Source organism: Onychostoma macrolepis, chromosome 17, assembly GCF_012432095.1.
Source record: "Onychostoma macrolepis isolate SWU-2019 chromosome 17, ASM1243209v1, whole genome shotgun sequence".
In the NCBI taxonomy this organism is placed as follows: domain Eukaryota; kingdom Metazoa; phylum Chordata; class Actinopteri; order Cypriniformes; family Cyprinidae; genus Onychostoma; species Onychostoma macrolepis.
Genome location: NC_081171.1, coordinates 13,149,249 through 13,162,082, shown reverse-complemented (window position 1 = coordinate 13,162,082; position 12,834 = coordinate 13,149,249). Strand labels below are relative to the sequence as shown.

Sequence of the window (12,834 nt, the reverse complement as noted above, 5' to 3'; positions counted from 1 at the left end):
GATTAGTCTACTCTGCAATTGTAAAACTACTTTGAATTGTAGTATTCTACTGTTCTTACTGTTCAACCATTTGAAAGTTTTGGGTCTGTAAGACTTTTTCATTTTTTTTTTTCTTATGCTCAACAAAGCTGCATTTATTTTAATCAAAAACACTGTAAAAAACATTTTTAAAATAGCAATACTATATTAATATAATTTAAAATGTAATTTATTCCCTGTGTCTGTGTCTTTGAGGATATAAAATACATGCAGAGAGATTCCAATCAATGCAAAGTATCTTCTCCTTCAGTATAAAAGAGCAGTCAAAAGCAGTCGTCAAGGCCCTGAAAGTCTTATTTTTGTTTTTTCCTGTCATGAAAGTGTGGTCCAACCAGCCACAAGATAATTAGCCAACCAGGCGCCATGTTTATTGACAATCCTGTCCTCCAGCTAGCCAATCGAAACTGCAAAGATCTACAGCAGCAGTCTTGTGAAACACCAGAGGAATGTTTAAAAGAATCCAAGACACAAATCACAATCAAGACAAACACTTCCAAAAATCAATGCAATACAAGAGCAAAAAAGTTGGCAATCTTCTAGAAGGCAAAAGGCACTTGGCAGGGTGAATTAGTTGTATTTTAATTAAAACTGTGTGTACTGCTGAAATAACAGTTAGATCAGGTTCTGAAAAAAAAAACAGCCAGACAAATAACCTGCTTTTAAACTAAGCCATGAAACAAATTCATCCAAATGCCTAGCATAGCATTTCAGCCAAACTACATAATCACTGGTCCAACCACATGAACAGCTAAGAGTGAACAACAGGCACTAAGTGACACAAACATATTCTGCCTCAAATCAGTCGTTCTTCATCCTGGCACTCTGAAAATGTAACATTAGTGTGATTACTCTGTTTGAGCACTAGGTGTCAGGCTGCACATACGTAGCACAACTCCCCAGAACCACAAATGTGTAATAAAAGCACTCACATTTTCAATGACAAAGGTCCACTCTTTGTCTTCAAACTCCTCTGCGTGGGGATCCTGAAAAAACAGAATGTAGAAATTAATTAATATCATACAAACTGCAACAAGGCTCATTAAAGAAGTCTCAGAATAAAGCCTGTTTTTAGTGTCTTTTGTAGCAGAGATACTGTGCAAAAGTAACTCCACATTTCAACTCAATCTCCATTTACTGATCAACAATAGGAATCAAAGCAATATCTGCATTTCTTGAGGGAAATAAAATGTAAAACAAGGATGGAGAGACGGTTCCATAATGAGCTTCATCTGCCTGCATCAGTATTATTTAAAAAGGCCAATTGCAGTGCAACAGGTCACAGACAAAGTGATCCGTCTCATACAAGTCACACTTTTCTCACACTGATCTCTGTTGTGAGCTTATTTCAAAGTTGAATCAGGTTTTATTAGTATGGTAAATGTGCATATGATGCAAATACATACAGGTTCACTTGACCTGCTGTTCTGTTGTTCTAGAACTGTCCCTGTCAGCTGACCGCAGGGTTGGCGGTACACAAATGAAACATTCATGAACTCATGCATGCCAAACTGACCCGCTGCAATGAACTCTGGGATGTGTAGTTGTACATGACACTGATGAGTGTGTGTTAGTGTGGTTTGGTGAGGACAGGGCTGATAAGGAAAATGTTTGGACAAGCACTTGTGTGTGTGACCTTTGTAAACACAATGTGGAGGCTGTTAGAGGATATTCAACACCAGGTCAGCCTGTCAGCGCTAGCTCGTAACTTGCATGTGTGGGGTGTGTGTGTGGTTTTAAGTCGATTCTTTTGCCCCTCTGAGGACATCAAAGCTGATGAAATGATGGATGAATTCTAAACTTTCTTCATACATGTTCATAATTACATCTATGCTGTTAACAGAAGGAACCACAGATCTACAAATTTCTCTCTCGTTCTTTGTCTAACAGATTCCTCTGTGGCTGCATATGGGTCTAACAATTCAGGATGTAAGGTCTCACTTCACTTGTGCCAGATGTAAAAAATCTGCTGACTGGCATCTCAAAAAGACTAAAATACCGAGCGCAGACTTCCTGCTGCCGTGTCAGTTTCTGCTACACACACACTTGAGAAGGGGGTTAAAATTTGGACTGTGGCAGTTAAATTAGAGTGGAATCAGGACGTCTAGACACCAGCAGACCTGCAGATCCCAACCAATCAGCTTCTGGGAAAAAGCCAACTGCTACAACTGGCCCCAATAACATCTAGGCCTACTTGGCCCCTAGATAAGAGACTGTTTTTTTGTGTGTGTGTGTGTGTGTGTAAATGCATGTTTTTACCTTAAATAGTGTGACAGTGATCTCTATGTTCTCTGGAACAGGCCACACAACCACTCCTCTATAGGGATTCTTGATGCCAGGCTGCCAGCTATGAGACTACAAACAAAAAATGCATGAAAAAGATGCATAAAAGATTCATTAAAACTAACAGCTTTACTCATACAAAATAAAACAAAAAATATATACAATAATCTAATTGCTTCAATAAAAGACACTACAAATTTATTTTCTTACTCGGTATTTCTGTCTTGTTTGCCAGTTTGAATTAAATATAATATTTCTTACCTCACTGGCAGAACTTGTTAAACGTTTAAAGCATGAAGCATAAAACAAGACTATCATTAAGTAATTTTGCTGCAAGTAAATTAGATATTTGTACTGGAAAACAAGAATTTGTTTTCAGTTCATTTGGAGTGATAAGTTGTTACATAAAGCTTTAATGATTCATTAAAGTTAATGTGCGTAATTTTTGAGCCAACATCAGCACCAGAAGGAGCTGTGCCATCCCAAACTCATATCATTAGCTCAATCGTTAAAGGCATTTAAATGCACATTTAAAAGATGATTTCAGTTGGACTACAACTAAAAATGTCACAAACACTTCAGTCAAGACTGCTCTTACTATACTAGTCTGGTTTTGTTAAGTCAAATAAGACAGATAACTTACCTAGATAATGTAATTTTAGCTCAACATTGTCTAACATGTATACATTGCTAATTGGGCTACAACTGTACAACTGATCTGGGAAGTGTATTTAATCCATCAAATTATATATTAAGAATGTAGCTCAACTATAGTAACTAGGGGTGGCACGGTACATGTATTCGTAACAAACCGTCACGGTACGGGCGTCTCGGTTCGGTGCATGAGGTCTTACGACGAATACAGACAATTCACCCCCAATCCAGAAGGGGGCGCCCGCAGTAATGCAGCACTCACTGTTTGATAACCGCCAGCAGAAGAACAGCGAATGCCATTAGATGCGCTCTTGAAAACAAAGCCCCCAGACAGTGACCATGTGCTGATTCTGAACGCGTCTCTGACATAGACTGACAAGGGAGTATACTTTAAAGGATTGCGCACTCAACTGTTTGCGAAATGGGGCTTTGAGCTCATGTATCCTACCTCTCTCATTCGGCACAAATCCAAATATTCCATAATATTTCCATAATTGCGATGTAAAGTATCTGAACGCTAAACTATTATTTATTATGTAAATTATAGGCTTTGTACTTCAGTCGCGTTCCAATGGTGACACAGAGGCGCGCGCTTATGTTTGGTTCACTGTATTTTATTTTGATAAAGTACCAACTGCGCTGTCAAGTTAGCAATGCTGGAACTGATGTGTTTTTTTTTTGTGTGTGTGTGTGTGTGTGTGTGCGTGCGCGCGCTGTTTCCTTATACCAGCAGAATCAACTTTAAACACTTATTGTCTTATTAATAATCACTGTATAAAGGTCTGCTTTTATTTGTGTACACTCACAATGAAAACAAAACGGATTTTATAGACATAACATGTAATAATATTTAGTATTTTCACATCTAGATGGAAAACAATTGTAATTTGCACTACTGTCTGTTCAAAATAAATGAAAAGAAACTGAGCATAGATGATGGTTTTTTTCCCCTGTTGTACCGAAATCGTATCGAACCGTGACCCCCGAACTGTGACATCTGTGTACCGTGCCACCCCTAATAGTAACCCACTAGTTACTGCACATGTAAACATAGTTAAGGCATTGTTTGCAACAGCATAAAAAAAAAAAAAAAAAAAAAAAATGTAGTATTACCCACCTTGGATGATTTCCTTCGGCTCCTGCGTGTCCAGACAACAACTAGCTTGTCCGGTTGCCTAAAAAAAAAAAAAAAAAAAACACAAGAGAAAAAAAATAAAACAATCAGCATTAATGATGACATATTAAACAAGCACAATATCTAAAAGAAACGCTACCAAAGCTTCAGATTTTAGTTCTGCTGTAAACAAACAACAGCAAAATCGAGTCTAAATCACACAAGGCCCAACAGAATATAAGATCAGATAAGAAATAAGAGAGAAAGATGCTGATCAGCTTTCTCAGCAAAGAGCTCAAAGTCCAACTGATGCTGCAAATCAATTGACACACATATCACATACAGCCTAACCCAGCAGTAAACTAACTAACTCACTGCTTTGATTTTGAGAGGCAAGGGTGTGAGCACTAGATGTATGTGTTAATGGAGTTCAATTCATCCCTCACACTAAAGCACAAATACACCTTACAGTACAACATTCACAATACACATCAAAGTGAAGACTCACGGATAGACCTACGGGTTTAAAGATAAACGGACTGTTAGAATAGAAGGAGAAAAAGGTTTCAGGACATCTGAGCAGGACTGAGAGAGAGAACACACACAGGAACTGGGACTCACAATCTAGAATTGGATTACCAGCAGTAAGAGGCTTGACCGCAATCTGACACATGTGTTTATGCATGGGTGCTGTGTGTCTCGTTTTCAGAACATCACTGTCCTCATATAAACCGTTCCAAACATGGTAGAGCAGACAGAAAGATAAACGATCACCTGCTGCATGTCTGGATTATTCTAGATTACTATAGGTATCAGTTTCCCAGGAACAGAGAAATGTCTGCGCCCCCCAAAATGGATTTTCTGTGGAAAATCACTGATAGAACATTTTAACCAATGACTAGACTTAAACTGTGTCTGGGAAACTAGCAAGAGAGCATCACAGAAACCATGCACAGATGCTCCATTGTGTCTCTACATTTCTAGACACACACACACACACTGCCTCCTGCCCTACAGCATCATGCTGTGTTTGACATAGAGCACTGAAGACAATCTGTTTCCAGTCCTCTCTCGCTCTGAAATACCAAAACTCTTTCCCTTTATCCTCTCTTCTATATTTCCATTCCAACTTGGACTTGTGCGTTTCCTCTAGGCTAGCTGACATGCTCTACTGCAATTCTCTTTTCACATGATCTTATCAAAGTTTTTCATAATGGCTTTATGTTTCCTCATGGATGGGTCACAATGTTTCTTGAAAGAACTTTTAGTCAGCAAGGCTGCATAAAATGATCAAAAGTGACAGTAAAGACACTTATAAATGTTACAAAAGATTTCCATTTCAAATAAATTATGTTCTTTTTAATTCTTCCCATTCATCAAAGAGTCATTAAAAATATAATAGACTATGTATGATTATATAATAAGTATCAATGTATCATTATGTATATTATTAATACTAAATGAATTTACCGTTTTAATTAAAAAAAAAAAACATTTGACATAGGGCTGGACAATAATTCGATATCAATATGTATCGCGATATTTTTTTTTTTCAATAATGGTGTTATGATTTTTAAACACATTTCTGATATTTCGATATACATTACTAGTGTTTCCCATTTCTTTTTGATAAGTTTTCTTGAAACACAAATTTAGCATCTTGCTATTCAGTAGATAGGTGGTAGTTCTGATAAACGATGGACGATGACATCTTGGGGGTTAGGGGGTGTGCCTGAAGCGTGAATCCGTATTCAGAAAGGCATGGAAAACGAATAACGATTGCTAACGGTTGCCTGTTACAGTTACATTACAGTACATAAAATTTAATTTACCACATAAACAGAGTAAGGAGAGATGACTCAGGACAATGATGAATGATTTGCAAATCATGAGCAAAACTGACAAACATCTAATCTTGTAAAATGTGTGGTAAATACTGCCGCTCCATAGTATAAACACGAACATGCGATCGCCAATCTCGAAAGTGAAAGTGAAACTAAAAAGCGATCATGCATTCAAAAGCAGTTGCAATGCATAATAGCAGCTCCCTGATTCCCGCAATTGTATATACAGTATGATGATCACCCAATGATAAAACTGGGAGGGAAAGAAATATACATTTTCCTCCCATCTTGTATTTATTCTCGGCAGCAAGTCAATGTCATGGACTTAAGGGCGGAGCAAGTTTATTTTCTAGTCTATATTTCCATTTTGTAATCCCGCTGTTTTGGGTATTAAAAATTTTTTTTTTATTTGTAATAGAGCAGACACTGACTGTTGTTCATGTATTTATGACCTCATTTGGCAAGACGGCAGACGCTGAAAACACTGCGCGCTTCAGTATGTGAGTAGTAAATGAAACTACGCGTCTGTGCATTCATTCATAATAAGACATGCAGGATTCATATTTAAATGGTATTTTTGCAGCTTAACATTTACAGATACTAGTTCATCGCGGAAATCATAAAGCCCTGATCGCACCGTGACGCTCACGTCCGGTGTAGACACGGTGTGAGTTTTTTTTATAGGTTATGTTATAGCCCTGCTTGTTTTTTTAAATGTTTTTATGAAATCTCTGTATTGCTCATATCATCGTATTATTTACTGCCATGCGAGCCACAAATTAAAGCTTGGCGAGCCGCATGAGTCTTGTGAGCCACGCAATGAGTAACACTGCTTTAAGGGATCCACATTCCGCAGTACACGTCATTTTCTTTCAGAACACGTTGGGATGCGGCGGATTGCGGGGGGATCACGAAACCCTACCTAAAGGGAGATCTGACTCCCAGCGCAGCGTCGCGTCTCTCTGCGTCTGTTCTGTGCAGCGAGCAGCAGAGAAGCACCGCATTCATTTGGCCGTACCGCGACTGTTTGGAATTATAAATATGAGCATAGTTCGTCTGTTAATATTATGCACTTTTTTTTTTAGTTTACTCAGACGCAGGCAGTGCGCTGCATGAGACAAAAAAGTAATATAGCCAAAACCACCGCATAGCCGCTCTTTAGTATAACGTTATAGATGCATGTTGATTTTATCAGACGATGTCGCGATTATAAATGAGAATGGCTCCTGGTTAACATGTATTAATGGGTCGTGTTTAGTCACTATTTAGTGTGGAATTTTTCTACAATATTCGCTCACCATGACAGTAAAATAGGGCATTCTAAGTCAATCTACTGCAGTTTTTCCTCTCTCAATCAGTAGAAAATGTGGTTAACACCCGATCATGCATGAAAAAAATAAATACCGTCATGTACCGTGAAACCGGTATAATTTTGAAAAATACCGTGATATACATTTTTGGTCATACCGCCCAGCACTACTCCACACAGAGATCTGATCTTATCATCATCCAGTCTGTCTGGAATGACAGTGATCAAAGCTGTGATCGAAGCTGAATTTTCAGCATCATTACTCCAGTCTTCAGTGTCACATGATCCTTCAGAAATCATTCTAATATGCTGAATTATAATCGATGTTGGAAACCGTTGTGCTGCTTCATATTTTCTTTGGGACCTGTGATTTTTTTTAGGATTCTCTTATTAATAAAAAGTTAAAAAGAACAGCATTTATTTAAAAAAGAAATTTTGTGTAACAATATACAATGCTACTCAAAAGTTTGGGGTCAGTACATTTTTTCTTTCTTTTTTTTTTAAAGAAATGAATACTTTTATTCAGGAGGGATGTGTTAAATGAATAAAAAGTCATAGTTAAGACTTATATTGTTAGAAAAGACTTCTATTTTGAACAAATGCTGCTCTTTTTAACTTTGCATTCATCAAAGAAAAAAAGTATCACATGTTCCAAAAAACAATATGAAGCAACACAACAGTTTCAACACTCATAATAAATCAGCATAGATCATGTGACACTGAAGACTGGAGTAATGATGCTGAAAATTCAGCGCTGTATCACAGAAATAAATTCTATTTTAAAGTATATAAAAACAGGAAACCAATATTAGAAACTGCAAAAAGATTTCACAATATTACTGTTTTTTCTGTATTTTTGATCAAATAAATACAGCCTTGATGAGCAGAAGAGACTCCCTTAAAAAAAAAAAACATTAAAAAACTTACAGATCCCAAACTTTTGAGCGGCAGTATACTGCTGGTTGACAAAGGCCAATGAACCAGAAACCTGTTCAGTGTTTCTACAGCCAATGCCAGCATAGACACATACAAATACAATTATTGCACTTCACAATCACAGCAACCATCTGAATCCTAAACACAAGCATTATATGTTCAACAGAACTACATTACAGTATTGCTCTCGTTTCAATGTGTTTCCTGCTGCAAACCCACCAGCATCCTGCCAGAAACAGAAAGAACCACACCTGTAACTCATTTCGTGGTTCATTTCTTATATTTCATATGTGCACTCTGTGTTCCCTAGGGTACAGTTCATTTCTCAGACCCATTACCACACAGATCCTTAAAGTCGGTCAGTTGTTTTAGCTCAGATTTGTGGCTGCAGGTCATGCAGCTCTAGATACATTTAGATTTACTTTGCCTGCCAAAGCCACAGAGTCTTTCTTTTGACTGCTCTTTCAAGGTCCATCTTAACTACCATTCTCTACAAAAACCCTAATATGAAATTTTTCCATGATTGGCATTAGGGTTGGGCGATGTCTATAAAATTGGCATCGGACGATGTCATTGGGGGTCGGGGGCGGGGGTGTAGTTAGGGGGTATAGCTGAAGCGTAAATCTGTATTCAGAACAGGAAGGAAAACAAATAATGATTGCCAACGGTTGCCCGCTACATTACAGTACATGACTGAAGCTGGTCGCACACTGGACGAGAACAGCAGCACCACGCCATGTCTTTAAAATTCAAACACATTTTCTATGAGCATACGCACACCGGCGGCGCCATTCGGCATCTGTGCGTGGTGCCTAGTAACGATTCAAAATAATGTAAAGACATGGCGCGCGTCATGCCGCGGCGCTGAGCTTCTTGTCCAGTGTGTGACCGGCTTGAGAAGATGGCGAATAATTTGCAGATCCCGAGCACAACTGACAAACATCTAATCTTGCAAAATGTGTGGTAAGTACTGCTGCTCCATAGTATAAACAGAGTATGTGCGATCGCGAATCTCGAAAGTAAAAGTGAAACTAAAAAGTGATCGTGCAAAAAGCAGTTTCAGTGCCAGGCATAATAGCGGCTCCCTGATGCCCACAATTTAGGCTATGTACATTATAATTACCCAATGATATAACTGTGGGAGAAAGTAGGCTACTGAAATATATATTTTCCTCCCATCTCGTATTTATTCCCTTTTGGGGTCCCATAGTACACGTCATTTTCTTCCAAACACGGTCCTGGGATGCAGCGGATTGCAAGGAGTATGGGGGGGGGCCTGGAATCACGATGCCGGCTCAACATCGTGATGTCTATCAGCCATCGGTGATGGACGATGGCATTGTCTATCGGCCCAACCCTAATTGGCATTCTTTGTAAATCTGGCAGGTGTCTGCTGATAGAAACCTGTCAACAACTGAGGTCTGAGTACTGAAGCCAAGACTGTCAGACCCTGCTCTGGGAATTTAAGACGGACAGGCTGCAGTTCTGCATCTGTGTTCACACCTTTAATTACAGCAAGAACTATATAAGATTTCCAATCATAGCATGCAATGTTTTGGTTTTTAAGAAATAATGAGTCAAAAGTGAACTGAATAACACTTAAGTGTTTAGCAGCACTCGTTAGGCCTAATGATGTACAGATTGCACTGTAGGTGTCTAAATGTTGTTTGAATAAGCAAGCCCTCAGAGACATGTTTATTACTTGAGTAAATTTAAGCAGGTCCATGAACCACACTACTGGAAAAAAGTTTAGTGTCAATAAGATTTTATTTAATGTCTCAAGCTGACAAATGTTTTAGTTGATAAAAATTTTGTATTTTAGTGTTTAGTTGATAAAAATACAGTAAAACCAGCAACACTGTAAAATAGTATTGCAATTTAAAATAAGTCATTTTTAATAACTGAAAATGTGCATAAATGTGCATATCTAATTAAAATAAACAGCTACAAAGCCAATTAAATATTTCAGACTTTAAAATATTGATTTAAAAGAATCAGTAGAATCAAAACTTTAGGAAACCCTGATCTAAAATAGGCTTAGTTTTAAGGTCTTAATTTGGAAACTGGGCTTGTCTGTAGGATTAAAATAAAGCTGAATGTTTTCAGTCTAGCTAGTAAATGTAGATCTACAACATTCATTAATAGACAATAAACACCCCCATAAAAACAGTGGAAAATGTTGTGGGTGTGAGAGAGAGTTTTATACTCATCTAGAGCTATTACCCAAGTATTCTTTCTCTATTACAGAAAGAGACAAAGGCAAAAGTCTTTAAAATACAACAATGCAACAAGACCAATTGTCTCTGGGAGGCACAATACCATTTACACTTCTGATTACAGCAAAATAAAAGCTGCAGATTTCAGGAGTGCTGACATAAATAAATAAAGAGAAAAGGAGTGACAAAGTGGGTCATCGCACAGCAGGAGATGTTATCAGCAGGAAGTGGAGCAGGGTAGAGAGGGCACACAGACAGGCAAACCCAAGAGGAAAATCCTTCACTGGTCAGCAGAAACAGTTGCCCCAACACAAACACTAAAGCTCACAAACAGAGAAAACCAGAGTGCACAAGAAAGATGGTATTAACACTTGGTATTAACATCACAAGTAGTGGTCGACCAATATTGGTTTTTTGACAGCCGATGCGATATCTCGGAAAGCAGGGTGGCCAATATAAAGCCAATATAATTTTATTTATTTTGATCAGTATTTAAGAAATATTTGAAAATAGATTTAAAAATAAATGTGTAAAATAAACATACTTCAGATGACAAAGTATTTTTCACAAATAAATAAATACTTAAAAAATATAATTAATAAGGAAGTAAACACTGCAAACAACAGGGCATTCAGTATTCTGGGATGTTTGTGTGCATTGGGAATAATATTTTTTCGAATAACGTCAAAGTAACACTCATTTTACATACAGCACACAGTGAAAATGACATGAATATGACAGTGGGAAAATGCATAAAGTGCAGCATAATTTGAAATCACGAGTTTAAAGTTTAAAGAATTCAATTCGCACGGACCGACCGTCACACAGAGAACACGTGATCATGCAGGATACACATGTACACTTTACAAGATCTCACAGCTGGATTCGACAAAGTTTGAAAGGTTTGTGAAATTACATGTTCATTAGACATTCAAAGATTTGCTTAAATGATGTAAATGCGTATTTGCTAAATACTGACGGCAAGAGAAAATATTATAATGTTTGCCTTTCTATTACTAATAATATGAAAGCAATAGTTATAATAAGTTTTTTTATACATTTGAATTCCTTTGTTTAACCATTCTATCGGATTATTAGACAGACTTCTTTTTGTATTAGACAGAACGATGACAGTTAACAAGAGGGAGAATGTGAGCGCTGTGTGCTTAGGCAAAATACAAGTCCGGCGCACCATCAAAAAAAAAAAAAATCCCACGTTGGACGCAAACGGCCAAACAGAAAAACGTATCGGCCCGTGCCGATATTTGAAAAATCCCAAATATCAGCCAATATATCGGCCTTGGCCTTCAGCTGGTAACATGCATCTCCTGTGACCACTTGTGATCAGATTGAGAGGATCTATTTGATGGCTTCTTTATACATTTAAAACCTTTGTTTTGGGATGGATTGGCATTTAAACTATGTTATGTGGTACATGCATTTTAACTACTTGCATACAGTAGGTGTTTTTTGTTTGCTTTTAAATGTCTGAACCATTTAGGCCCCTATCACACCAAATGCGTTTTTTAGTTCTGAAAATGCGAGGCGCACCGCACTGCCTTTTGTTGCGCTGCGTTTTTATGTTGCTAGGCAACCACCGAATCAGCTGTCCTGTCAGTCTAATCAAAGGATTAGAGCACAAGCGCTCTAAAATGTTTGGGTTTTGCTGTTAAGTAAACTGACGTATTAGCAAAAACTATGGAGTCAAAACAATGCCACATATATTTGCAAGAGAATTCAAGTATAGAGAATGAGAAGTTACGTCACAATCTTTTCACTCCACGTAGCATTTCGGGAAGGCGCCGCCATATTAGCAGGATAGCCTGTCTGTTCCCATGGTTACTTCTCATTCTCTATACGGATAACTGCTTATCTTTTGTTTCGTTTTTGCCTTTAAAGTTAAACAATAATTCATTCTTCATTGTATCGTTTGCAGGGAAGAGAAGCTAATTTAATCGCACTGCATGAAAATTAGATTTTTTCTCTTAGGTTTTGTAGAGTTTCATTTACAATGTTGACCTGATTAACGTAAAAACAGTGTCACCCGCTGGACGCTCGCTGCTGCTTCAGCCGTCATATTAAGTTATCCAAATAAAGTGTTTGTTCAACAAGCTGACAGAAGTCGATCCATTTCTTTGTTGGAAACTTTTTTTTTAACCCCTTAACTGTCACTCACAGTTTTGAACATAGACATTATAGTGCACTATCCAAACTTAAATTTTTATAATTCATGAATGAAAACATTTTGTAACATGATTTTGATGTACCATTTCCATGGTAATGCAATGTCTGATTTTAAAATGGGTTTCAAAGGATGAATTTTGAGATTTTAAGTTTTCAACTGATATATAATTTCTTATGATTTCTAAAGCGTGATAGAGAAAAAGGCAAAAAAGAAGACTTTCTGTGACAAAGGTCAGAACTCCTGTTATGATGTAGATT

The 12,834-nt window shown here is 37.6% G+C and overlaps 1 protein-coding gene across 6 annotated transcripts in view; it reads right to left on the bottom strand.

The window, feature by feature from the left end:
- Window positions 1–12,834, bottom strand: part of ehbp1 (EH domain binding protein 1) — a 142,556-nt gene that overhangs the window by 112,616 nt on the left and 17,106 nt on the right. For all 6 annotated transcript variants that reach the window (XM_058750157.1, XM_058750158.1, XM_058750160.1 and 3 more), the window contains exons 3-5: window positions 4,091–4,148; window positions 2,296–2,391; window positions 969–1,022 (exon numbers count right to left, since the gene is read on the bottom strand). In XM_058750157.1, coding sequence (XP_058606140.1) covers window positions 969–1,022; window positions 2,296–2,391; window positions 4,091–4,148 — 208 coding nt within the window. The remainder of the gene's footprint in view (window positions 1–968; window positions 1,023–2,295; window positions 2,392–4,090; window positions 4,149–12,834) is intronic.